The sequence below is a fragment of the Aedes aegypti genome, chromosome 1 (assembly GCF_002204515.2).
Source record: "Aedes aegypti strain LVP_AGWG chromosome 1, AaegL5.0 Primary Assembly, whole genome shotgun sequence".
Lineage (NCBI taxonomy): Eukaryota > Metazoa > Arthropoda > Insecta > Diptera > Culicidae > Aedes > Aedes aegypti.
In genome coordinates, this window is record NC_035107.1 from 227,443,818 (window position 1) to 227,462,108 (window position 18,291).

Consider the following 18,291-nt stretch of genomic DNA (forward strand, 5'->3'; position numbering starts at 1 on the left):
GCTTACTATGCCAATGACCATTTTTGCATGTGTATATCGTGTGGCAGGTACGAAGATACTGTATGCCCTGGGAAGTCGAGAAAATTTCCAACCCGAAAAGATCCTCGACCGGTGGGATTCGAACCCACGACCCTCAGCTTGGTCATGCTGAATAGCTGCGCGTTTACCGCTACGGCTATCTGGGCCCCATCCTGCTGATCCATAAGTCAGTTTATTCAACATTCTCTACCCATACATGTTACTATTTATTTCTTATGCCAAACAGTTGGGCTCTTCAGATGATCAGCATAGTTTTGCTGAAAACAAGTACAATGCCATATGTAGTAATCGAAACATAACTGATCGGCCAAACTTGAGCCGAACCGACAAATAAACACACTATAGCAGTAGAATCGAAAACAATTTACTTTATTTTTTTTTTATATTTCAATCTATAACAACTCTATTCGCCACACCATACTACCTAATCAACAATTGATTAGGCGATAAAATTTTAAGTTCGGAAAATTCTTTCAAATTGTGTTTGATGTTTTCAGTTTAATGAATTCCTCGATAATAATTGTCACGAAATGTTGCTAATTCATTTTCTCATTTTTTTACTCTCCATTCTATGTATCGTATCGAACGTGGCTAAAAAAACAACCTCATATGTGTGCCATTTTGCTCGTTTTCGTACCGTGTATCAACATGTGACCAATTGCATCCAATCTCACCACAGCTGTCGATGAACCCGTAGAAAAGTAAGTAACATTCCAATCACTTGTGCGTTCGTGTGTTACCATTTTATGTGTTTGATGTGTTTTCCCGATTTATGTGGTTTCCATGTTTTGCACTGCAAAGTTTCAAATCTGATGTTGTTGAATCAATTTCAATGATTGCCTATTTTCTACGCTTCCATGAAACCTCACCCCCCTCCGAACATGAACGCAATGCAACGATAATGCTTTCGCTACAACCCCTCCGTTTGCAACTATAATATCAATAATGCTCGGTTTGAATATCGCTTACCACCAAATGCCAACCGCCCGAAAAAAAATTGAAAATCGCAGAGAGGATAGAAAAGCGAGATCGGTGAGTTTTTGTTGTATTATTTCGATTAAAGTTGTTCCGTTGTGTATGCTTTACGTTTGTTAGCAAATATTCGTAGAAAGATTGTTTAACTTAAACCACTTTTTTGCTTTCGGAAACAGACAAATCGACGGACTCGCGCCGACCTTCATCAAGAAACCTTCGATCCAACAGGAGAACGACGGCAAGCGGTTAATCTTCGAGTGCCAGATCCAAGCCGATCCGAAACCACAGATCCGGTGGTCCCACAACAGTAAAGTCATCGATAACACCCCAAGGCATAAGGTATGAATCTCATTCTTGGCTAGGGCGTCTTTGAAAAAATCAATGCTCGAAAAGTCACGATGGTCAATCCTAGAAATATTCTACCTAGGAATCTATTTTGGGCAAGAAACCGGATTGAAATAGGTACATACATTTTCCTTATGAAAACAAAATAGATTTCACGGTAACCTGGAATTGAACCAAGAAACTTGAGATTGATAGACCTGTGTGTACACCACGCGCTTCGACCAGCAGAATTCGAACCCACGACCCTCAGAGCTTGGTCTTGCTGAATATCTGCGTGCTCTCCGTTATGGCTGTCTAGGCCTCGATTGATGCTCTTATTTTTCAGCTAAACATGTTAACTTAAACCCAATCCACCTTTTACAGTTGGGTTGAAAGTTCCTTGACCTTTATTTGTTAAATCCAGAGGGATGACATCCTGTTTTTCACTATGGGATTTGACAGGTTGAGCTATGCCTTCTTATCGGAAGCATGAAACAATGCATGCTATAAAACGTTTCACGTTTACTCTGTCCCCTGTGACAAAGAGCAAGACAACACCAATACACGGCGCACAGTAAAAGTCAAAAGAACAAATGAATTTATGGCACGTACAGCGCCTCATTGTATTCAAAATAGGCTTACTACTTTACCGATGAAGAAAAAAAATACCCATCGTTAATGAGTAAACCGTGTTTACTCATTAAATTAAATTCTAGCGGAAATGGGTGAATTTTTACCCATTAAAGGGTATTCGAAAACCACCGTGTAGTGGAAGATCATTAATCATTCCATACAGAAAGATTGGAAATTGGTTAAGCTGTTCAAAAGTTATGATTTTTTTTAACATTACAAATCTAATGCGCTGAGACCTACAGTGTGTGCCGATAAAAAATGACTGATTTTTTATTTTCAAAAAAATATATCTCAAAAACTAAAAAACATACATCGCTGAAAATTTGACAGTAAACGTAAAATTTTCTGAACTTTCAAGAAAAAATGAGAACAGCGATAGCCCCGAAAAAACGGAAACTATTGAGTTTTTTTCATGTAAAAAACAACATTTTTGTGAAATTTTCTATTTTTCCTGAAAAGTCAAAATCTTTAGCCTTCGTTTCGTCCAAAAAGATTGAAAATCGGTCGAACGGTTCAAAAGTTATAATATTTAAAAAAATAAAAATTTTGCAAAATCGCGATTTTTCTGGTCACTCTATTTCGGAAATGGTCACCCTAATCAAAAAATCCAAAAATACGTGTATCCTTATTCCGTATACGGAACAAAAAAGCAAATTTTCATGGAATTCGGAGACCCACTAGATCGGTTTTTCATGGAATGGCTGCATAGGAAAAAAAATTAAGAAAATTTAATTTTGAAAACATCTGCAAAAAAAAACATGACAACTTCCATAAAAAATATCATTTTGCATCTATCGACCTTGTGGAACGATTTTTTCTAAAGTCGGTAAGTTCTGTAAAAATGTTATAAATAAGCATATATAGGATGAAGATTAAGTAGGTGGTTGCAATTGATTGAGCTGCGTACAACATGCTTTTGGTGAGGCCAAAATATATTTTACCCGGTAAAAAAATGCGTGACAAGGCGAGAAGATAGCGGTGTAAGAAGATGTTTGGGATGTTGGGATAAAATTGTTTATTGAGTTCCCTCGCATAAAACGCTTTCTGATTTCAATTCTCGAAAATTTATTCAAATAGTCTGAAGTCAGAAAAGTGAACAAACTTACTTTATCGATCCTACGTGTTTCGCAGAATTTCGATTCCACAAGTTCCGCTCTCACCCAACTAGATTTTTCACTTTTAGAACGTCTTATTCCGGAATTACAAAACGGCGTAATTTTTTTTTTTTTTTTTTTTTTTTTTTTTTTTTTTTTTTTTTTTTTTTTTTTTGATTTCTTTATTAGTATCATTCCAAACATTACATTCATTTCTTATATCTAGGTGTTCTGTGTTATTTGACAACACTATCATCCTAATTTGGTAAAACAAATTTAAGATTTAATTAACATTTTGTTAACAACATATTACATTTCATTTGCCGTAGCAGTTCAGTTTTTTTTTACAGGTGAGTTGATTTCACCTGCTTATAAGAGAAAAAAAAACGTTTTTAATATACTTAACCTAACTTAACCTAAACATATAACGCATTAATCGTGGCAATAGAAGATTGTAACGATTTTTGCCTGAAATTATTAATGATTGTATTTGACATTTGTTCCAATGTTTCAACATTGGATATTCTATGTAACTCATTGGTACTATACCAGGGAGGAAGCCTCAGAAACATTTTCAAAATTTTATTTTGAATTCTCTGCAGAGCTTTCTTCCTGGTATTACAACAGCTAGTCCATATTGGTACAGCATACAACATGGCTGGCCTGAAAATTTGTTTGAATATCAACAGCTTGTTCTTAAGACAAAGTTTTGATTTTCTATTAATAAGGGGATAGAGACATTTTACATATTTATTACATTTGGCTTGAATGCCCTCAATGTGATTTTTGAAAGTTAAATTCTTATCTAGCATGAGCCCTAGATACTTAACTTCATCTGACCAATTTATTGGAACCCCTCTCATCGTGACAACATGTCTACTTGAAGGTTTCAAATAAAGAGCTTTTGGTTTATGTGGGAATATTATTAGTTGAGTTTTGGAAGCATTAGGAGAAATCTTCCATTTTTGCAAGTATGAAGAAAAAATATCCAAACTTTTTTGCAATCGACTACAGATGACACGCAGGCTTCGTCCTTTGGCGGAGAGGCCTGTGTCATCCGCAAACAAAGATTTTTGACATCCCTGAGGTAGCTCAGGTAAGTCAGATGTGAAAATATTGTATAATATTGGTCCCAAAATGCTGCCTTGAGGAACACCAGCTCTTACAGGAAGTCTTTCAGATCTTGAGTTCTGATAATTAACCTGAAGTGTACGATTTGACAGATAACTTTGAATAATTCTAACAATGTATGTTGGAAAATTAAAGTTTTTTAATTTTACAATCAAACCTTCATGCCAAACACTGTCGAATGCTTTTTCTATGTCTAGAAGAGCAAGACCAGTAGAGTAGCTTTTAGATTTGTTGGAACGGATCAAATTTGTTACACGTAAAAGTTGATGAGTGGTCGAATGTCCATGGCGGAATCCGAACTATTCATTGGCAAAAATTGAATTTTCGTTGATGTGGGCCATCATTCTGTTCAAAATAACCTTTTCAAAAAGTTTACTGATGGAGGAAAGCAAACTGATTGGACGATAGCTAGAAGCTTCTGCAGGATTTTTGTCTGGTTTTAAAATTGGAACAACCTTAGCATTTTTCCATTTGTCAGGAAAATATGCTAATTGAAAACATTTGTTAAATATATCAACTAAAAATGATAAGCTACTTTCTGGAAGTTTCTTGATGAGGATGTAGAAAATTCCATCATCGCCAGGAGCTTTCATGTTTTTGAATTTTTTAATAATAGTTCTCACTTCTTCCAAATCAGTCTCCCAGGCATTTACGAAATCGTTCTCTTGATTGAGAATATTTTCGAACTCCTGAGTAACTTCATTTTCAATTGGACTAGTAAGTCCTAAATTAAAATTGTGCGCACTTTCAAACTGCATAGCAAGTTTTTGAGCTTTTTCGCAATTAGTTAGTAATAATTTGTTTTCCTCTTTCAATGCCGGTATTGGCTTCTGAGGTTTTTTCAAGATTTTCGATAATTTCCAAAAGGGCTTAGAGCCAGGGTCCAATTGAGAAATTTTATTTTCAAAATTTTTGTTTCTTAATTGAGCAAAACGTTTCTTGATTTCTTTTTGCAAATCCTGCCATATATTGTTCATAGCAGGATCGCGAGTGCGTTGAAATTGCCTTCTCCTCACGTTTTTAAGACGGATCAAGAGTTTAAGATCATCGTCTATAATCACGGATTCAAATTTTACTTCACATTTTGGAATTGCAATGCTCCGGGCTTCAACAATGGAATTTGTTAAAGTTTCAAGAGCATTGTCAATATCAAGTTTAGTTTCTAAAGAAATGTTAACATCAAGATTGGAGTCAACATACGTTTTATATATATTCCAGTCGGCTCGTAAATAATTGAAAGTGGAGCTGATAGGATTGAGAATCGCTTCTTGGGATATTTGAAATGTAACAGGGACATGATCAGAATCAAAATCAGCATGAGTAATCAGTTGGCTACAAAGATGACTAGAGTCGGTTAAGACCAAATCAATCGTAGATGGATTTCTAGAAGAGGAAAAACATGTGGGGCTATCAGGGTATTGAATTGAGAAATATCCTGTAGAGCACTCATCAAATAAAATTCTGCCGTTGGAATTACTTTGAGAATTATTCCATGACCGATGTTTGGCATTAAAGTCACCAATGACAAAAAATTTTGACTTATTGCGAGTCAATTTACGCAAGTCAGTTTGGAGCAAATTAACTTGCTGCCCAGAGCATTGAAAAGGCAAATAGGCAGCTATGAAAGTATATTTACCAAACTGTGTTTCAACAGAAACACCTAAAGTTTCAAAAACTTTAGTTTCAAATGATGAAAACAGTTGATGTTTTATACGCCTATGAATGATGATTGCAACTCCCCCACATGCCCCATCAAGTCGATCATTACGATAAACAAAAAAGTTAGGATCTCTTTTGAGTTTAGATCCAGGTTTTAAATATGTTTCGGTAATAACTGCTATATGCACGTTATTAACCGTAAGAAAATTAAACAGCTCGTCCTCTTTACCATTCAGAGAACTAGCATTCCAATTTAAAATATTTAAATTATTATTTGGATCCATTAGAAAAACGTAATCCAATAACAATTTGATTTGTAAATTTTACACCTACTTGGACTGCTTCAGTCATAGTGGTGGCTTTGAACATTGCATCAATCATTAGATTCAATTGTTCAGTTAGAAAATTAAAATCAGAGGCAGACATGTCATGTGATTTCCCATTGGAATTTCCGGTAGACGAAGAAGCGGAGTTACCTGTGGCGGTAGGGTTTTTTCCATTTGATTTGAAACAAGTAGAATGGGTACCCATGGATCGAACAGGGGAGGAGTTCGAATTTCCTGCTACGATATCGGCAAAGGATTTACCGTGGGTAGATACATTCGAAATAGAAAGATTCGAACGGCTACCCGACGGATTAAAATTAGTTTGCGAATGAGCATGATTATGATCTTCCTGATGGGTATGATTCATGATCAAGCGATCGTTAACTGAAAAATGAGCATTGTTCGATACTCTACCAGGCAAATTCCGGAAACGACCGTTATCGTAACGGATATTATCTTTCATCTGCCTGGCACGAGCCTCAATGACCTTTTTGCGTGAAGGACAATTCCAAAAATTGGACTTATGATTAGCCCCGCAATTACAACATATGAATTTGGTGGTATCTTCCTTCACTGGACAGACGTCTTTGGCGTGAGAAGAACCTCCGCAAATCATGCATTTAGCATCCATGCGACAATTTTTTGTACCATGACCCCACTTTTGGCACCGACGGCACTGAGTGGGGTTCTGGTAATTTCCTCCAGGTTTCTGGAAATGTTCCCATGTCACACGGACATCAAACAAAAGTTTTGCTTTTTCTAAAGCTTTAATATTATTTAGTTCTTTTTTGTTAAAGTGAACTAAATAAAATTCTTGAGAAAGCCCTTTCCGAACAATGCCAGATTGGGTTCTCTTTTTCATAATGATTACTTGGACTGGGGAAAATCCAAGTAAATCATTTATTCCATTTTTGATCTCTTCAGGTGATTTATAGTCACTTGAGAGACCTTTCAAGACAACTTTGAACAAACGTTCAGTTTTGTCGTCATAAGTAAAAAATTTGTGCTTCTTCTCTTCAAGATGTCTGAGAAGAAGCTCACGATCTTTAAGAGTTTCCGGCAAAACGCGACAGTCTCCTTTCTTTGCGATTTGGAAGGAAACCTTGATTCCCCTAATGGAGTTCAAGATCTCCTGCCTAAATCCCCCAAATTCGGAACAACTGACCACGATAGGCGGCACTCTTTGCTTCCTCACTTGAATCAAAGAGCCTGGGCTAGAGGCTGCTTCGATTTGGTGTTCGGAAAATTTGTCTAGAGCATCGAACTGATTGCTCATTTCGATACAATTATTCATTTCACCCTTGGAAGAAAGTTCGCATTCCGGGGAAGCGTCCTTTCTTCCATTCTTGCCACGTGTAGTGACAGTTTTAAAACCCACTTTTTTGGAAGGAAGTAGTGAATTCAGAGATTCACCCTTCCTTTTGTTTGTTGTTGATACCATGTTTAATTAATAAACGAAAGAAGACGTGACCTTCGAAAGGTTTTTTCCCAAGACGGTGTACAAGAAGGATTACCACCGCTAGCTTTCGCCAACGGGTCCAACGAAAAATCGAAGGCACGGGTCCAAACAAGGATCGTAAAGGGATCAATAGTAGAAAAAATAGTACTGAAAAGTACTGTTTTAGTAGCACTGAAAAGTACCGTTTTTAATTTTAGCACTGAAAAGTACTGTTTTGTAGCACTGAAAAGTACTGTTTTATTGCTTTAGGTAGTTTTTAAGAAAACTTCCAAGAGCAGAGAGAATTCGTGTACGCACAGCACGAAGGTACGATGCGCACTGAACGGCGTAATTTTAATTTTCGCAACCCAACCGCTACCTTCACTGATCCATTGTATGGAGAGACCAAGTGACTTAACCATGAATCAAAACAAAACACTACTTGAGCCTATTTTACACTATTAGAAAAACGTCGAAAGCAACTTAATGAAACGGTTTATCATATTGTTATAATTATTTTTGTGGGAAATAATAGAAACTACCTAGTTTTTGAACGCGAGCTGATTGTACGCAAAATTTAAGCGATGTACTAGGCGAAAAATGTTAAAAAGGTGATTCATTTTAAAGCGGTTTTTGAAGACATGTTGTGATTCTTCTTAACTAAACTTAACTAAATAAGCATATAATTTTTTCTTGGATTGAGCACCATAAGTATATTGATGATTGATATTTTTTTCTGGAGCCCTACTCGTTACGCACATTTTTCCAATTTGAATGCCGACCTTTTTTTCCTTCTATCACACAGTTCAAAGTACAAAACGATGGCAAACTCTACTTCGCGACGCTGGAAGTGGACAACGTGACGTTCGAGGACTCCGGCAAGTACAAGGTGACGGCCAAGAACGAACTGGGCGAATCGAGTGCGACAATCAGTTTGAACTTCGACAGTGAGTATTCTATGGCAGATAAAATGTGCGCTGGATGTTTCTTCTACTTGTTTTTTTTTTTGGTGTTCTGTTCATATTTTACACTGAGATTCATGTCATTTACTTTACTAGAAATTTTTCACTGTCATCCTGAACTATTACTTTTGGTTTATTGTTAATTATTATTTATTCTTCATTATTTCACTCTCGATGGTCGCAGATTGAACAGATGTTCAGTTTTACAAAAAGCTGATTTCGAACGTGAGCTAGAAAAAATATAGGCGTAAAGAATAATTGCCATAAAAAAAGTGTATTGTGAAATTTTTAGCCTTTTCGGAAAGTGGCCCAAATAAAATATAGGTTTATATGGAAATTACTATAGAGAAATTTTGAAAAATTTTCCAAACACGTTAGTACTCTAATGTGCGTACAAAGTTATCATCTCATGAGATGATAAGTTTGTACTTATAGTCCAGTACTGTTTGGAGTATTTTTCAAAATTTATTCATAATAATTTCTATTGGTGCATTGTCCTTGGGCCGCCGTTAAATCACTACCCAGAAAGCTGATACTTTCACAGAACACTATGTTTAGGGTAAGGATGATAATAAAGATATGGGAGATTGGATTTTCAAACTTTTTTTAATTTTAAATCGCCCTGGTGATGTATCTGTCAAAACACTGGATAGCATTGAAACAAGCCCTGTATGCGAATATACTGCCCATAACTGCATATTTGTAACATTCGACAAGAGTAGGCATTGAGTAAATGGAATACCAAGTGTGCAATTTATTGCAGCATGGGTGGAAACTAAAATTTCCAAAAAATTGCTAGGAACTCAAAAGTGGTTAATTGAAGCTGATATTTTGTACAACTCATATCGCATACTAGAGGAATAGTCAGAAAATAATTCTGATAAACATTTCATTGATATTACATTACGAGGCTCATATATAATCTCAATGTGACTGTTATGCGGTTATGATTACCAATGTGACAAAACAACTTGGTATTTTTTTCGAATTCTCTAGAACAATCTCACAGATGTTATTGAGTTGATCGAAAGTATTTATCATTCGATGACTCTCCATGGTATTAACTCAAATTTGTCAAAAATGTCGAATGTGACTGTTATGCAGTTATGGGCAGTATAGTGCTATAATAATGCCTGTATGCATCTATGATGCGGATTTAGAGCTTATTGTTAGTGCTTTTGGTTACTTGAGCACTTGGGCAGTTTGTCTAATTTGAATCGTGCTTCGTATCTGTTCAATCTGTGATCCACTCTTCTCTCATCACCGAACATTTTTTCTCACATGTAGCTGTAATTGTTAAGAAAGCAATGAAGGAATGACTGATCATCATTCCGAAACGCAAGGTATTATCAAAAAGCAATCCGTCACGTTTCACCTTAATAATGCTATTCATAATTTTTAGTTTGTACATAGATGTCTTTTTTTACCACGTAACTCGATAGTTTCTTTCTCTTATGTTCTTTTTGTTCAAACTTCTCTATCACTATGATTGCTATCGTAACAACAATATCGGCTGAATTGTTGATTGTACAAAATCGTATAAAAAAGTCGCTTTCGACCGGTAGTATGGCGTGGGTGGTTACGGTCGCCATGTTAAAAAAATCCAACCAATATGATGATCTTTTGAGCTTAACCCAATTTCATGGTTCGTATTGAGAAAACTGTAGAAAACAATCCGTCGTAAATGTAGGAGTGTAGTTTTCGGAGGGAAAGCGCTCTTTTGAATTCCACCTAAAATAAATGTATTGAGAGATCTTAGACGATATAAGTAGACGATATCGAACACAACCGAAATGAGAGACCGATTTAAACCACAAGTGTTATACTTTTCCCTAACCTCCCCACCTTCCATTGTCCCCTCTTTTTCTCCGCTTTCTCTCTATCTCTTTCTTCCCGAAATCTAGGTGAGGAAGTCCCGGTACCAGCGGACGGGTTTAAGCCTGCCTTTACAGAACGACCTGTCACGAGACAATCGGACGACGGCAAGAATATTGTATTTGAGTGTAGATGTATCGGTGATCCGAAACCAGCATACACATGGCAAGTGTTACCTCTCAGTTTAATTCCTTACGTATATTTGATCTAATTCACTAATTTAACGAACGAAAGTATGAAAAACTAAATCAAAGCAGAGAAATGTAAATTCTTGGAATACTTTCCCTCATAGTGCAACATTTTCGAGGCCATCGAATGTGAACAAAATACTGACTCCAGATTCTGAAAGAACACATCGACACTAATGAAATCCTATTTGGGGTTTGTTACACGTAACTCCAAATTTCGAGCCAAACTTTCAAACCCCAAATAAAGTTTTGCTAGTGTGGGTGTGTACTTTCCGTATCTGAAGTCAGAACTTAGTTTACATTTTGTGTGTTGCACTATAAACCTAATGTCCGTCACTTTCCCAAATCCCCTCGTATCGACAATCAGGTACCACGAAAAGAACGAAATGCAGATGGGTGGCAGGTTCAGTAGTGAGACAGAGGAAGACCAAAACCATTGCTATCTGATACGGTTCACGATCCGGGACGTGAAACAGCTGGACAGGGGCGTGTACAATGTCGTGGCGAAGAACAAACATGGCGACTCGTCCGCCATCATTAATCTGAACTTCGACTCCAGTGCGAAGATTGTGTAAGTGTGCTTGGCAGGTGGGGGGTATCCGAGAGTAGGGGATGAGTGTAGGTTGTAGGGATTTGTTTTAGGATGAAGATAAAGTAGGTGGTTGCAATTGATTGAGCAGCGTACAACATGTGCTTGGATGAAAAATAACTTATTTCCATGACATATTCCAAGAGATTCTTTAGAAGACTCTTGGAACAGTTTTGGAAATAAAAAAGGTAACAAATGCCTATGTTCATACAAAATGATAATATTTGAAGGTCTGTTGGTCTGTGTGGAATGATTCGAATGGCATGAAATCTTGAAGGCGAACTAACTATAACCTAAATTTACCATTTTTGCTCTATTTCAAGATATTTATACAGATGCTTTAATGTTTTAGACGGTTCCTAATTGGAAATAAAAAAGTAAGCAAACATCATTGTCTTATTACTTAAGAAAAAATCCAAATAAATTTGTTTACTCCTATTTTGTAATCCAGCACAGTCTCAACACAAACAAATATACCTCAGATGATTTTGTAACACTCTTCTGTTTTAAGATATTTCATATTGGTGTTGTTTACCTTTTTCTTTTCCAATTTGAAATCGTCAAAAACTTTAAGTCATGCGTGTAAAACTTTTCAACACTTCTCAACGTTCTACGCAAATTTGTCCCGTGGTCCATAAGGCTAACATAGAACATGGAACAAGTAGGCGTAGAAGGGCAGTGTAGTTTTCAATGCATATTACTGAAAGGTGCAAAGAAATGCTTTCAGGAATAATCATGGCAATGTTTCCCAAAACATCTACAGCTGGTTGTTGAAATTCTGTAGGAATGATATTCCTTGGCATGGTCATAGCAAGACGGGGGCCAGGGGCCTAGGCTGACCGAAAAAAATAAAATTTACAGCTTTGGCATGAGGGATGAAATTTTGTTTTGAATTTTCTAAGACTGCAGCATTCATATATTAGATTGCGTTATGATTCGAGAATTAGGAGATTTATTGAAATCGAAGCACAAGTAAGGCTTTTCTCGTAGATTGTTCTTGAAACCATAGAAATGATTTCGTTCAGAATTCACAACTGATCTTGCATGTAATCTGCAAAAAAGTATTGATATTAAGAAATTTCCAGTATTAAAAAGAATTCTGTCAAGGTTGTTGTCAGCAGAGCTACAAGTAACTCAAAATAAATCCATTAATGTAGGTGTTCCTATAGATATTCCTCCAAATGTTTTTTTTTTTGTCTTGATATTTTAATCCTAGGTTTACAGATTTTTTTTAAGAAGTCTATTGATTTCTTTTTCATTTTTATTAGAAACAATGAGAAATCTTCAATGAATTCTTCAAGGAATTAAAATTAAATGTTTACAAAAATTCAGCAAGGAACTTATTCAATGACTTCACTTTAAATTCTTAGATATGTTTTCTTCAACAACACAAGAAAGTTTCTTCATGAAGCAATCCAATCAAGTATGCAAAGATTCCTTTAAATGCTATATGATTTTTTAACAATTCTTCCCAATATCTATCTTGCAATTCCACTAATGATATTCTGTACACATTATTTAATTGATTTATTTTTTCAAGTGTGCCCTGTCGAACTCGTCCCAAGAATTTTAACCGGAAATTAGTTTGATAATCACCATATTGTTTTAATGACTCTTAGTGATTATATCTTAAGATATTTTGCAAATTGCTCCTTGTATTGTTTATAAATTTCTGCCTGGAATTCGATGAACGAACAACCCTTCAGTTATGTCTGCCTTGAAAAATTTCTCCAGAATATTGTGAAATAACCTTGAGGAATCTCCAAAGAAGTGTTCAAGGCAATTATTCTTTATTTGTATCTGGATACTCAAGAGTTTTTTTGCCAATTCAACTAAGCATTTTTACAAGGATTCTTGAAAATAATTCTTCTATAAACTAACGGCAGACAACTTTAATTTAAGATAGCTAGTAAAAATCTTGAAGCACTTCATCTAAGGATAACTAATCAAAATGTAAAAGCATTTTGCAAAAAATTCTAAAAAAAATCCGGAATTTTTTTTAGAAATTCTTTCATTTATCCATACAGAAATGTATTTAATAGGAATTTTTGAAAAGTTTCACCGAGGATACTTTCTAGCATTTCTCTAGATAATAATTTCCCAAGAAATATCATCAGGATTTTAAAAGTTTCTTTTAGTGCTGCTTTTAAAATTATTAAAGCTATTCTTCAAGGATTTTTTCCCGAAAAGTTATCATTTCATAAACTCCTGTCCTTCTTTCTGGCACTCTCTTCACGATGTTTCTAATCAGTTTTGAATATTTTTATAGTTGTATCTTTTCCGGAGAATTAAAGAGAAACACCTAAAACTGTCTACAGCTGTTATTGTAGGAATATACCTAAGGGCTCCTCAAAAATCACAAAAGGAATATACCTAGGAATATACCTAAGGGCTCCTCAAGAAAAGGCTCTCTAACATTTTTTATTGAAGTTATATTGAGGAATCCTTAAGGCCTATTTAAATTATTAATATGATTTTAAGATTTTTTCTATTTTATTCATGTTTTGATTAAGAGATTTTTTTGGTAACTGATCCAGATGTTGGTTCAGAAATTTCTTTTCTGTTATCATTCGATGATTTTTTAAAAAAAATATATTTGAAGTTTATCATAATTTGCTGCAGAAACATATTCAAGAGTTAATGCAGCGATTTTTCTTGGAATTCATGTTATATATTTTCGAGGATTCCATAAAGAATTCAACCATAAATTTCTCTAGAAATAGATTTGAATCAGATCCAGAGAAGAAGATTCTTAGCTTTCATAAAATGTGGCCTTAGGAATTCTGGAGCAATTTTGAAATAAATTCCTTTAGAAACTCCTTGTGATTTGTTCCTGTAGATCTTGGGAAACCTCATGTAGAAATCTCTGATTGCTGATGGACTTTCTGTCAGTATGCAAGTTTCCATTAGAAAACTACTTTAAGTTATAATTGCAGAAATATTTGAATATATTTTTGGATGAATTTCAGAGATCTGGAAGATCTCATCATTGGTCTTTATTTTGAAAGAATACAAAAAGAAAACCAAAAATGTATTTTCAAAGATTTTCTCATGAGTATCCTCGGACTAACGTTTGGTTTTAAATATCTTGTGAAATTCCACGTGAATCTAATTAGACATCCATGGAGTAAGATATACTAAGGATATCTTAGAGTAACAGTTATATGAATTAAGATAGTCATTCCAACAAAAATTTTACACTGATTCCTGAAAAATTAAAACAAAGTATCCCTAATATGATTTCTAGTTGATTTCCGACGATGGTTCTTGAAGAAATCTAAAAGTAGAGTTTTTCTACGAATACTTTGTGTAATCTTTATTCCAAAACAAATCCTTGAAATAGTTTTTGGAGCAATCTTTGCACGAATTCCTGTAATAAGTCAGGAAGTTATTTATTCAGTACCTCTGATAGGATACTTAGAGATATTTGAATCTAGAATAGTCTCAAACTCCTTGGAGAAACCCTTTGAAGATTTTTTTAAGGTACCTGCAGAACTTCTGAAACTATTACTGGATCAAACTTTGTATGTCATTCTCTCAAAGCTTCATAAAGTATATTTTAGACCTTTTTACCACCAACCATATTTTCATTTTTTTTTTACAATTTCAAGTCTTACATAACCCTTAACGAACACGTAACCTTACGAGAAATTTAATAAGGTCGCATAGTGATCTTCACTTTACCCACTATAATTATTGGTTAAGGATTCACGTCGCTTTTGAGAGTTAAGTATAACCAGTTGCCAACTCACAAAAAAGCACAAGATAGTTAAAAGTGTCATATATTGTAAAACTAACAAAAAACGGTTTTGAGGTTGCTCGCCCTCCCCTGATGGAAATCCTGGCTACGCATTTGGGGTTGAATCATGGGTATGACAATTTATTGATTGTCCTACTCAGGTATTGTTTTACAGGCAACCACATACCTAACATTTATGTTATTTAGAAGTGAAAGCGAGTTGTCATGCTTGACACCGGTCAATTTCGCCCTAATGTGTCATATTAATTTTTTGATATTAAAATCATTTTTTTTGGTACGATAAATATTATTTCATGAAAAGTCAATAACATAAACTAATATAGATCAATGGAGTTCTGATTTTGTCGAAATTTATTTGGCAATATTTGAATTCCGAAGGATTACACGACAAAAAGTTGTAAAATAGTGATCAATTTACACCCGAATTACGGTACCTACATTCTGCCGTGCATCGTCTCCTTTGCTGTGTATTTTTCGTGATAGTACGTTCTTACAAAACCTGATTCTGTCGCGATTTATCGTGCCGAGTGATCCTCTATTTCGCAAACTAAACATATGTAGTTAAGTGCATGGTTAATCAGTAGCAGCCCTTGTCATTTTTACGTACAGTAATCTGAGCTGAGCAATCTCCATCGATAACAACAACAAGCAACCCAATAACCATCCAGCACATTGTTCTATTTCCACGACGTAGGGGTTCCTGGGGTAATATGCACCACTTAAGGAAAACGTGCCGTAGTATGTATCGTTTTAATACACGAATCTAGTTGGTTTGGGTTCACCCTACATGGTGTTGAGCGAATTTTCTTCATAATTACATTAGATTGTTAAAAAATTTTACTCTTTTTCAAACACTACTTTTGCGTGAATCAAGATTGACGCGGGGCATGATGCACCGCTCTTTGGGGCAGAACGCACCTCAACATTGAGGCAAGACGCACTTAAACAAAGGGGCATGATGCACCAAAACAATGAGGTAAGATGCACCATCGTGGTTTAAACGTAATTTTATTTATCGTAAAAACACGAGTTATGGATGATTTTCGTCTACAAGATGATACAATTGTGCATAAATACGTTAGTAAAGGCTTAAAATGACCTAACTATTATGATCGTAGTTTATTTTGAAATGGATCGTTCTGCCCCGACCAATGAAGTGCATGTGGCCCAACCTGGTGCTTAACAGAAAATGTTATGGAAAATAGAAATCGTTGAGTTATTTCGCCAAATCATGTCATCAACAACTTACGCAGTCTCTAATCATCTGTTTTATGGTGAAAGGATATAAAAATTCTCAATTCATCGCTTCCAAAACAACAAGTGAAATGATCGGGGAAGTTGCATCATAAACGTGCTTTTCGAATTTATTGTTCTATCTCCCTGTTAAGTTCTTCAAAATGTAGGGCGTCAACAATTTGCAACGTTTCATCAATCCGCATAGTGTTATTCTCTCAAAACTCGTTTATTTAAGAGAAATTAACAAGTTGCATTTTACCCCGGCAGTGCATATTACCCCAGGAGCCCCTACCTACTGATCGCATCTTTCTGCCATCTGGTTTTGAAGCAGTGTAACTTGCGTAGCACGGTTAGGGTTGACCGAAAATGATTACTTTGTGAAACGTGCAAGGCTGAAATTGTTCCCGAAGATATAGTCGTTTCATGTGAAGGGCTATGTGAAGATCAACGCTACCACGCCAAATGTGTAGGATTGTCATTACGACAAAGGATGTGCAAGTGTATGTTTGCATCAAAATATTTTTTGGATGTGCGATTCTTCGAACATGCGCGTTTTCAAACATGCACGTTTCTAAAAGGCTGTCCAGGAAAAGAAGAACAATTATTATGCAACGAAATCTGATGTAGACTACTTGATTTCTCGAATGATTACTAATAACGCCGCTAATAACGGCTGGCATGTAAGCCATCGTCTTTGACTTCGAAATCCAACATCATTATTAACCAATCCGAACGATTTATCAATGAAACAAGTTCTCCGTTGTCTTCAACAAAAGAGTTGAGACAAATGATCTAGTGGCAGCGCCCGATGAAACGAGTCTTCAGTTGTATGTTTCCAACATCGCATCAGACGTAACAACGGACGAAGTGAGGCAATCGATCTGCGAATCGATAGGAGCAACAGATGTATTGCATGTCAAAGGCTTGGTACCCTCGTGGAGGAACGTTCTCACACTGAACTACGTCTCGTTCAAAGTTATCGTCAATGCTAAGTTCAGAGATGCTGCTTTAAGGACTTCAAATAGGCCCAGTGGAGTTCGATGTAGTGTATTCAGAGACTTTTCCGAATCAGTGTGGCGGCCATCTGCACGCACAGCTCAATTTTCGATATGACCTGTTTCTGTATAATGTTCTCAATTTTGGCTGTAATATTCTTTCAGTGATTGTTAATATCCGTATATCAATGTTTTCTTTTTTATGTTTTGTAATTCGTGTGATGATGTATTGTATTTAAATGTCATAGCCATTAGTCTGTGCGACCCAGTTGGCCGAAGATTAAATAAATAAATAAATAGGGAAAGTGTACCAATTATGGCCATAGTGGATCCCTATTTGGCCATACGTGAAATTTTGATAACTTTCACATTTTAAATCTTTTTGAATGTTTTAGCATCAAGATATATCTTAAATCTAACTACTACAACACACACAAATTTTAAAAATTTGAAGACATTACAGTAATTACGTATGGCGAAACAGGGAACCATTATGTCCATAACTGGTACACCTACCCTAAATGAAATCGTATTGATGGGTCGAAAGTTAGTTCTAGATTGAAAATTGGTGCTCTTCCCCTATACATTTGAAAACCTGTTGTCCTTTTGTTTATTATGGACCCCACCTATGTCCATAATAGGAATGTTTGATTTAATGATTTTCTGTAGGGGGTCCATAATACGTAAAACGTCCATAACCGGCATAAACTCCCTACTCAAGAATTATTAGTTTGTAAAATAGTAATTTTACTAACTCGTGGTGGATTATAACTATATAGGCCTGTAAGGTATTGGAAAAAAATTCTTTCAAGAAGATTTTCTGGAAAATTCTTTGAAGGGATGCCTTAAAAAATCAGGAAATATTTTTGGAGACAATCTAATAATTTGAAGAATCATTACGACTTGCTGAACAAATCCCAGGAAGAATTCCTGGAGAAACTTTCAGAACGATACATGAAATACTAGGTGTACATTGCTGGGAAAATCTGTTCAATGGTTTCTAATAGAAACTCAAGGATTTTTTGCCAATTAGCCAATGGTTGAATTTTTTTTGTAGAATACATGAT

At 35.5% G+C, this 18,291-nt stretch overlaps 1 protein-coding gene across 8 annotated transcripts in view; it reads left to right on the forward strand.

Annotated features, from left to right (window-relative positions):
* Positions 1-18,291, forward strand: part of LOC5580168 (twitchin) — a 95,153-nt gene that overhangs the window by 32,661 nt on the left and 44,201 nt on the right. For 6 of the 8 annotated variants that reach the window (XM_021857732.1, XM_021857738.1, XM_021857735.1 and 3 more), the window contains exons 3-7: positions 719-740; positions 1,191-1,353; positions 8,425-8,566; positions 10,486-10,621; positions 11,012-11,215. In XM_021857732.1, coding sequence (XP_021713424.1) covers positions 719-740; positions 1,191-1,353; positions 8,425-8,566; positions 10,486-10,621; positions 11,012-11,215 — 667 coding nt within the window. Of the gene's footprint in view, positions 1-718; positions 741-1,055; positions 1,072-1,190; positions 1,354-8,424; positions 8,567-10,485; positions 10,622-11,011; positions 11,216-18,291 lie in introns of those variants that run through there. The other 2 variants (XM_021857736.1, XM_001655540.2) reach the window with 2 other exon arrangements.